The sequence below is a fragment of the Otolemur garnettii genome, unplaced genomic scaffold, assembly GCF_000181295.1.
Source record: "Otolemur garnettii isolate 467f Iridium unplaced genomic scaffold, OtoGar3 scaffold00026, whole genome shotgun sequence".
Classification (NCBI taxonomy): Eukaryota; Metazoa; Chordata; class Mammalia; order Primates; family Galagidae; genus Otolemur; species Otolemur garnettii.
This window is the reverse complement of record NW_003852421.1, coordinates 14371308-14380909: the sequence shown is the minus strand read 5'-3', so window position 1 is coordinate 14380909 and position 9602 is coordinate 14371308. Positions and strand designations below refer to the sequence as shown.

Genomic DNA, 9602 nt, shown 5'->3' with positions numbered 1-9602 from the left:
GGTCCCAGCTACTTGGGAGGCGGAGGCAGGAGACTCGCTTGAGCCCAGGAGTTGGAGGTTGCTGTGAGCTGTAATGCCACGGCACTCTGCTCAGGGGGACAGCTTGAGGCTCTGCCCCCCCCCAAAAAAAAAAAAAGAGTCAGCATTCTGATTCTATATAGTCTAAAGTGGTGGTTCTCAACAAGGGTTGACTCTACGTCTATTTGTAAATTCGTAGAGATGTATCTGGGTGTGGCTACACAACTTGCAGTGCATAGCACAGCCTCCACCACAAAGAATTATCTGTTCAAAAGGTTAAAAGTGCCAACATTGAGAACCCGGGATCTAAAGGTTCCAACTCTGGATAAAGCAGCTCCTCTGTTTCAACAAAGTACTCTACCCATGTGCTGTTCCCTAACACACTCTTACTTACTTTGCAGTTAGTATACCACAGTGCAAGGATGAGGTTTCTCAAAGCCAGGTACATGGTGGGGTCTCGTGAATACTCTGGAAATTCGTAGAGCTCGTCCAGTTCCATCACATCTGGCCTCACGCAGAGGGCTTTGCCACACTCATTAGGTTGGTAAAAGGGCTGGAAGTACCGGTTCATTCCTGGAACTGACAGGTGACACAAATGAACTTCTACAAGCTGTGACTTCCAAATCAAGAATCAAAGAGAAAAAACAACCAAAAAGGATAGCCTAGACAAAACCCACACTCCATCCTAGTAAAATATCTCTGCTTCCTCCATCCAAGTTGGTCAAATATATACAAATACAATATTTTTTTCCCATTTCTTTGCAAGTTGTTCACAACTTTAGTTTCGGTGGTACACAAGAATTGTTTTAAATTTTTCATTGTAGAAAAAAGTACCATAACATTTACTATTCTAACCATTTTTAAGTGTATAGTTTAATATTAAGAATATTCAAATTGCTATGCAACAGATCCCTCAAAATTTTTCATCTTGTAAGAATGAAACTCTATACCCACTGAATACCAACTTTCCATGAGATATATTTTAAAAGTTAACTTTTATGGCACTTTTTCTGATTATAAGAAAGGTTCACAGAAGTAAATAACAATCACTAACCCCTGATTATGTCTGAGTGGAGGGATTATCTTTAGAGGAATACTCTACCTTTATTTCTGTTTCTATAAATAGAGAATTCTATTATATATCTATAATGCATTAAATATTAATATAATAGATATTTGTAAAGATGGGAAAATTGCAGTGAAAGTACTGTTTTCTGGAGTTTCACTTTGTTGCCCTGGGTAGAGTGCCATGGCATCATTTCTAATAGCAACCTCCAACTCTTGGGCTCAAGCGATCCCCTTGCCTCAGTTTTTTTTTCCCATTTTTAGTAAAGACGGGGTCTCACTCTTGCTCACGCTGGTCTCAAACTCATGAGCGTAAGCAATCCGCTGACCTCAGCCTCCCAGTGTGCTAGAATTACAGGCATGAGCCACTGCACCTGGCCATCTAACCTGCTTTTTAAAATTTACAAAATCATTTTCCCATGTCACCAAATACGGTTTCAATGGCCATATGTCTTCTTACTATTTAACCATTCCCCTATTGCTAGGCATTTAAATTTTATTCAATTATTTCACTATTATAAACAATACCAAAACAAATTCCTTTATACATAAATCTGTAGATTTGCTTTATTTATTTAAGACAAATTTCCAGAAATACCACTGCTGGGTCAAAGAGTGTTAAACCTCTATTTTAAGGTTTTTTTTTTCTTTTCTTTTTTTTTTTTTTTGGAGACAGGAGCCTCAAGCTGTCCCCCTGGGCAGAGTGCCATGGCATCTCAGCTCACAGCAACCTCCAACTCCTGGGCTCAAGCGAGTCTCCTGCCTCCGCCTCCCAAGTAGCTGGGACTACAGGCACCCACCACAACGCCCGGCTATTTTTTTGGTTGCAAACGTCGTTGTTTGGCGGGTCCGGGCGGGGGATTCGAACCTGCCACCTTAGGTGTATGTGGCTGGCGCCTTAGCCAGTTGAGCTATAGGCGCCGAGCCTATTTTAAGGTTTTTGATGCACAGTGCTAAATCATCTTTCGTGAATGTATACTCTAGTATTTGAATGCCTATTTCTTCAATGTACCTTCATTAACTCTGGAAATTGCCACATTAGCTTTGATTTTCACAACTACATTTTAATAGGGCCTAATGTTATTAAAAACATTTAGACAGGGCCATAAGGCAAAAATCTATTTGCCCCATCAAATTCCAGGGGCAAAGATTCTAATGGAGAATTTTAAAGATTCCTTTAAAAGTAAATAGTCAACAGCATGTCTGCCCTGACCTGAGGTTTCAAATTTTTTTGAGAGTAGATCATTTTGCTGGGTTCACCAATGGCATAATTAACAACAGGAAGACTCAAAGAAAAAAGGACTGCTCACATATTCAAAATTATTTCCCAGTAAGTCAGCGTTCATGTTATCATTAAATGAGACAGCTATCCAACTTTCAAATAAACATTCATTAAACACCGTAGGTAACCCATGAATAAGTGCTGCAGGCCCTCCAGATTAGTTAGGAGGAAATTAACCACACACTATACCCAAATGATATGACCGACCCATGGGATGATCTATGAAGCAGTGAGGTGCTTTAGATCACAGGCTGCACACATTTTAAAAAATCTTTTGTATTTTGCTCACCCATCCATTTCTAGGGAGGAGCAGGGAACAGAAAGCAAGGAGTACCAGGAATGGCTCTCACCCAGCACAGAGGGGGCTGCCTTGGAGTGCTCCAGCTTCCCAGGGCTGGCATTGCTGGTGGTGGCAGCAGCACGATTTGTGCTGGTGCAGGAGGGGCTCATGCCAACGCAGTCAGGGTAGTAAGCAGAGAGCAGAGGCGCTGCCACACTGTCTTTCAGCAAAGGAGGTAGGATGAGCATGGAGTACCACCAGTGGTTGGAAACTTCTGACACTCGCTGTGAGGGGCCGAGCAGGAGAAGAGGGACAAAAGCAGACAAGAAGTATACATGCAGTTTCCACCAAGGACAGGATTCTCTTCATTTCATTCATCCTCAGCCCTCTCACTGTGCCTTTTCCCTCTCCATCTTAACAATTCTATGCCAGAGTTTTACACACAGATTTTGAAACAAAAATGGGCGGATGATACCTGGAGAGAATGTTTCTTAGGCAGAATTCTTTCCAAAATATAGCAACAACCTCCCCACAACTCCCACCCACTCAATGCCTAAGTCTTAAAGCTACTGTAGGCCTAGGTGTAAGCCGGAGATGGGAAATATATCTCCTCTTGGTAATCATCTATCATCCAGCCCCCATTTTTACATAGGATTTCAGGACAGTTGAAATTGAGAAACTGAGCATAAAAAATAATTCTTCTAAGTAGTGGTCAAGCATTACTGCTTTAAAGCTTTCAGAGAGAAAAGTACACTGCAACCCTCAAAATAAAATGCCAAATGTAGACTGAACAAAAGAAGCTATTTTTGGTCTTCAAATATGTGATCGTGTTTGAGTTGGTTTAACATATGGAGTCACTGGATCCCAGCACCCACATGATGGCTAGCTATTACAATAAAAATAAAACTTACATGGCTTCTAAAGCAATATTGCCACAAATCCCATGGTAGACAAAAAACCTTTTTTAAGTACAATCTTAAACATATGTTCCAGGAATTCTAAGAATCTGACACAGGGAACCTTGAGCTCAGGGACCTTCCATGCAAATAGTGCTCTCGGCTCCATGCAAATACCATTTGCCATCAAGCAGTAGTTTGCAAACATTAAGTCTATAGGGTAAATCTGGCTTAGAGATGAATTTTGTTTGGTCTTTAGATTTCAGAGTTAAAATGTGGGCAAGCATTTTACAGTTTGCAAGCCCTTATACAGCCTATAAATTACTGCCAGCTGCCTCATACATTCATCTTACTCGCCCAGCTAAGGTATTTGAAGGTATTTGAGTCTATAACCTTTGCTCTTAGGGCTTGTTCTCAGCTTGACTATCCTTGATTAGCCTACACTATCCCAAAAGGGGAGCTCCAACACACAGGTCTGCCTCTACCAACCCCCTTTCTAGCTCAGTCCCAAGGAAAGAGTAGACAGAATTCAGCCCTTACCAGTCTGACTGGACCAAAAGTGGAGGGCAAAAGCTTGGAGCCTTAAAAAACATGAACCTGGCCTTTCCTATTCTCTTCTATTTCCTGGGTCACACAGCAGAGTGGGAAAATTGAGTCAAGACTCAAGAGGGGTCCTGCCATCCTACTTCTTCCTAGTCTTTTTTTTCCCTAGAAGCCCACCTGAGGGTACTTCAAGCCAGCCTCTACACTAGCATAGCAAAAACTCAAAACAGTGACTGGTAAATTAGTATTTGCTCTGCTAGTCACCGTTCCTGGACACCTGGCTATAGTTCTGTCAATAAGCCACCAAAAATCCTACTCTCACATATGTCACTGAAGAAATTATACTTTATGTAATCAATCCATTAGCATATGTAATTAAACACCCAGTGTATTGGATTACTGTTCCCCCAAAATTCATATCTACCTGAAACTCTAAAATGTGACCTGGGAGTTTGGAGGGATTACTTCTGAGGTTTACCTTATAGGGGTACAGGTGAATCTTTCTAAGAGTAGAATGTGAATGTTTTAAAGCAATAACTGAGAAAATGACATGAAGGCTGTGTTGACCAGTTGATGGAAGTATTTCAGATTGCATGTGAAAACCCCACACTGTACCCCAGAAGTGCATTAATGTACATAGTTACCGTTCAATAAAAAAAAGAAAAAAAAAAATAAAATAAAATGTGACCTTACTTGGAAATAAACTCTGTGCTAATGTAATGAGTTAGGTCATCCTGGACTAGAGAGAGCCTGAAATTCACTATGATTGGTTAAGAGAAGAGACAGAGTTAGGGAGACACACAGGGAAAAAGGTCACATGATGATGGAGGCAGAGATCATAGCGGTGTGTCTACAAGCCAAGGAAGCTGAGGACTTGCTGGCAACCACCAGAAGCCAGATGAGGTAGAGGAGGATCCTCTCTGGAGCCTCCAGAGGGAGCACAGCCCCACCAACACCTTAATTTCAGACTTCTGGCCTCCAGAACTACAAAAGAATTTATTTCTGTTGTTTTACATCAACCAGGTTGTGGTAACTTGTTACAGCAGCCCTAGGAAACCAATGCACCCACTCAAAATTTAGAAACCGCTTCAAAATTGATTCTATAATCCACAGGAATTTAAAAAAAAAAAAGAGGGGTAAATAATTATAGCTATAAACCTATTCCTAACTTTATCTTAACTAAACACAAAAATCATTATGTAACTGGCAGATGAATATTCAGGGACTCTCAAATGTTTTTAAGTTCTTATATCCCATGAATATGGCCTCCATGATGAAGTTCATATTTTTCCGGGTGCAAAGCAGTCTCCCTATTAGGGGACAGAAAAATAAGGTACTGCAACCATATTAAAAGTTATTTTTCCTTTCTATAATCTCATCCTTTCTACATTAAATGCAGAAATTATTTGGACCACCGCTTTACTGTGGATATGTTTGAGAGTACATGACAAAATTTTACAATACACAACATATTCTCTACATGTTGGCCATCTCTTTGTGAAATTTTATAATGAAAATTTTGTAAGTAAAGGTACATTTAGCAACAATTTCTCATTTTCCCTATGTATGGTGACTTTAGGGGTGACCTCTGGGACACCTTGTAGAACCTCAAATTCACAATCATAAGTCACTAAAAATCAGAATGACTCAGAATTCTCAGAATTTTAGAAACCCAGAAATCTGATATTTAAAAAATCATTCTCTGAAACAGTCACTGGATCTGGTTACATGGCACATGAACTCTCTCAGCTCAGGTAGCAAAGTTTTATGAAGATGTGAACAGTGAGAAGGCTTTGCCAGCTGGAGGTCCTGCCCACAGACAGGGCAGAGGCTGAGGTCCAGAGTGCTGAGAACACTCCTGCAGCTGAATCTGGGCCAAGACAAGCAAAGTATGGCCCTCTTGTTCTTTTCTTAGAAGGATTCAAGTGGAGAAGAGTTCACAAAGTCATCCTTGAAAAACAAGTATAGCAAGTCTGATCCCTCAAGCAAGGCAGGGGAACAGCGTCTTCCTCTTTATTTCCTTTTAATGTAAAGCAATACCCCTTTACTTTTTTTCTCAAGCTGGGGGGAGGTTGATCATCTACAGTGCTACTATTACTAGCATTTTCATAATATAGTACTTTATATTAAAAAGTCTTTGATCAGCAACCAAATAAAGAGAAACAAACTCTTCAAACTGTTACTGTCATTTACTTATAGTACCTATTAAGGGCACCATGAACCCCAATCCAGAATATGGAGAAATACTCACTAGATCCTCTGGGAGGGAACAATGATCTGAGGTCTCAGGCTGCAAAAAGAAAAGCAAGCTTTCATTAGGTTTACTTATAATAGTCTTCAGTGTTAATTTACCTTCGATAAGATATTCCTTTCCACTTACTAGGCAAAGAACAAAAGTTTGATAAAAGCACTATATAAGTGAGGGTGTGGAGAGACAGGTACTCTCATAAAGATGTTCCTGGTAGAAATATAAAGGAAGATAACAACTATAGATAACAATATGACAAATTCTGGACTTTTTTGAGACAGAGTCCCACTATGTCACCCTCAGTAGAGTGTCTGGCCTCACAGCGCATAGCAACCTCAATCTCTTGGGCTTAAGTGCTTCTCTTGCCCCAGCCTCCCAAGTAGCTGAGACTACAGGCGCCCACCACAATGCCCAGCTATTTTTTTGTTGCAGTTATTATTATTGTTTAGCTGGCCCAGGCCAGGTTCCAACCCGCTTACCTTGGTGTATGTGACCGGCGCCCCTAACCACGGAGGAAGGACGCCGAACCAATAGAAACATTTTAAATGCACAATAATCTGGCATTATCTTGTGTAACCAAAGATAACATATGATACACCCAGCAATTCTAACTCTAATATTTTTCTAGAAAGACCCTTGTTTGCACATACCAACAGAAAAAAAATGTTGAAAGGAGCACTGTTTGTTTCCTAAAAAAAGCTAACGATTCAAAAGTCCATCTACAGTAGAACAGATACATAAGTCATATTTAGTCACTGGCACTTCATAGCAATGAAAATCAACAACCACCACACATTACAACGTGGACACAGCTCACAGACATGAAGCTGAGCAAAAGAAGTCAGACAAAATGATTCCATTTGCATAAAATTCAAAAGCAACCCCCCCCCAATAAAAACCCTATAGTTTTATAAATTAGAAAAGTAGGCAGTTACTCTGCAGAGCTAGGGAATGGAGGCTGTGACTAGAAGCAGACCCAGAGGGCTTCTGAGGGGACTGGTGAGTGTTCCGTGTCTTTTCTGGGTACTTGGTGAAAACCCACTGGGCTGTGCATTTTGATTTGTGTGTTTTCTGTTCAAAGGTTATGTTTCACTAAGAAAAGGTGCCTAAATAAACTCAAGATTAGTGAGTGTGCCATGTGGCCTAGTAATTCTAGTCCTTGGAATCAATTTCAAAGAAATGCTTGCACTTACAGGCCAAGAATGCTCACAGCTTCACTGTATGTAACAGCCCCAAACTAGAAACAGCCATCATGTCCTTGGACACAAACAAAGATCCTCTGAGGCAGATTCACACAAGGTACTGCTACCCAGCAGGGAAAATTAACAAAGTAGATGTTTAGGCATCAACTTGTACGAGACTCAAAAACCTCAATGTTAAGTGAAAAGAACAACTTAGAAAGGAACATAAGTAGTCATGATGTAATTTAGAAACCAGTACAAAATGAGGAGGAACTTACATTGTTTAGGGTTTCAGAAATATGTTACTAACTCTAACAAAAGGCAAGGGAATAATACATACGAAATCAGAAGGCTGTGTACCCCAGCAGAGAAAAGACTGGGAGTAACTATTCAGCAGCACAGTAGGAGGTCCAAAGCATGGACCTGGGAGCTCTGTTCTTAAACTGGGTGGTGGGTACACATGTTTGGCTTTAATTTTGTATTCCTTACATACAAGTTATAAATCTTTTTATATCTGTAAATTATTTAATATAAAACTGTATATACCCTTTAACACAGCATGTTTCCAGGAATTAATCCTACAAATTATACTCAAAACTAGCATAGAGGGTGGCGCCTGTGGCTCAGTGAGTAGGGTGCTGCCCCATATACCAAGGGTGTTGGGTTCAAATCCAGCCCCAGCCACACTGCAACAAAAAAAAAGCCGGGCGTTGTGGCGGGCACCTGTAGTCCTAGCTACTCAGGAGGCTGAGGCAAGAGAATCGCCTACGCCCAGGAGTTGGAGGTTGCTGTGAGCTGTGATGCCACTGTACTCTACTGAGGGCAATAAAAGAAGACTCTGTCTCTTAAAAAAAAAACCTAGCTCAGATACAAATTATTCTTGCAGATCTATTAGACCATCAATAATAGTCTAATAAGCATTTAAAAGTCACCTAAATGACCTTCAGTGGTGCTAAAGTAAGCATGGGACAGTGGACAATTTATTAAACAGTCATTAAGAGAAAGCAAAGATCTCTATGTACTGATATGAAGCATCTTACTTACAACATATTAAACAACAAAGAGCAAGATCCAAAACACAGTGCATAGTTTGCTATCGTTCTTTTTCACATTGTTCCACAAATAAACCTTTCTCGACTTTGTCCCTGACAACAAACTAAGCTGAAAACCAAACAACTCTGGGTCAATAAACATCCTTTAAGTTAATATTTCAAAAGTTCAAGTTACAGCCAAGCACAGTGGCTGATGCCTGCAATCCCAGCACTTTGGGAGGCCAAGGCAGAGAAACACCTAAGGCCAAGTGTTTAGTAAGACCAGCATGGGCAACACAGCAAGACTCTGTCTCTATAAAAACATTTAAAATTAGCCAGGTGTGGTGGCACATGCCTATAGTTCCAGCTGGAAGAGGGGATGATCACTTGAGCCCCTAAGTCCAAGGTTGCAGTGAGCTATGATGGCATCACGCGTTCTAGCCCTGGAGAAAGTATGAGACTCCATCTCTCCCCAATCCCCTCCCCAAAATTCAGGTTATATATAGTAATCAATTCAGACTAGAGCAACAGACTGAAAGGGTCTCAAAGGAAAGTATGCAAGGGATAGTTAAAGAGATTTGGTATCATCCTTAGGAGTTAGAATTTAAGGAAACCAAAAAGCTTCAACTATAAGCTGGAGTGAGAAGACAGAAAAACAATTAAGTATTCAATAACTTAAGAAATTCTCTGAGACCCTCCTGGAAAAAAACATTTAATATTAAAATAGAACCAACCAAGTCAAACCAAAATAATGAACTTAAAAGGAACTAAAAGGAACTAAGAAAAGATAAACTGTAGAGAGTGGTAAATCCACGTAAAGAGAGTAGGGAGACATAGCTATAGAAAATACTTACTATATCTCTGATACACTATACAAAGATCCTAGCCAAACTAAGAGGAAAAGGGAAGGCAGGCTAAAGTGTAATAAAATCTACCTCTTTCTGATTTCAGAGCAGGGTATCAATAAATATCTAACATTGAAACAAGTTTGGTTTTTTTTGTTTTTTTTTTTTTGAGACAGACCCTCAAGCTGTCCCCCTGGGTAGAGTGCCATGGCT

At 40.3% G+C, this 9602-nt stretch overlaps 1 protein-coding gene across 4 annotated transcripts in view; it reads right to left on the bottom strand.

The window, feature by feature from the left end:
* KDM1B (lysine demethylase 1B) overlaps nt 1-9602 on the bottom strand; it is a 70296-nt gene that overhangs the window by 30993 nt on the left and 29701 nt on the right. For 3 of the 4 annotated variants that reach the window (XM_023512338.1, XM_023512336.1, XM_023512337.1), the window contains 3 exons: nt 6336-6374; nt 2716-2929; nt 413-597 (listed from right to left, as the gene is read on the bottom strand). In XM_023512338.1, the coding sequence (XP_023368106.1) occupies nt 413-597; nt 2716-2929; nt 6336-6374 (438 nt within the window). Of the gene's footprint in view, nt 1-412; nt 598-2715; nt 2930-6335; nt 6375-6811; nt 7360-9602 lie in introns of those variants that run through there. The other variant, XM_023512339.1, reaches the window with a different exon arrangement.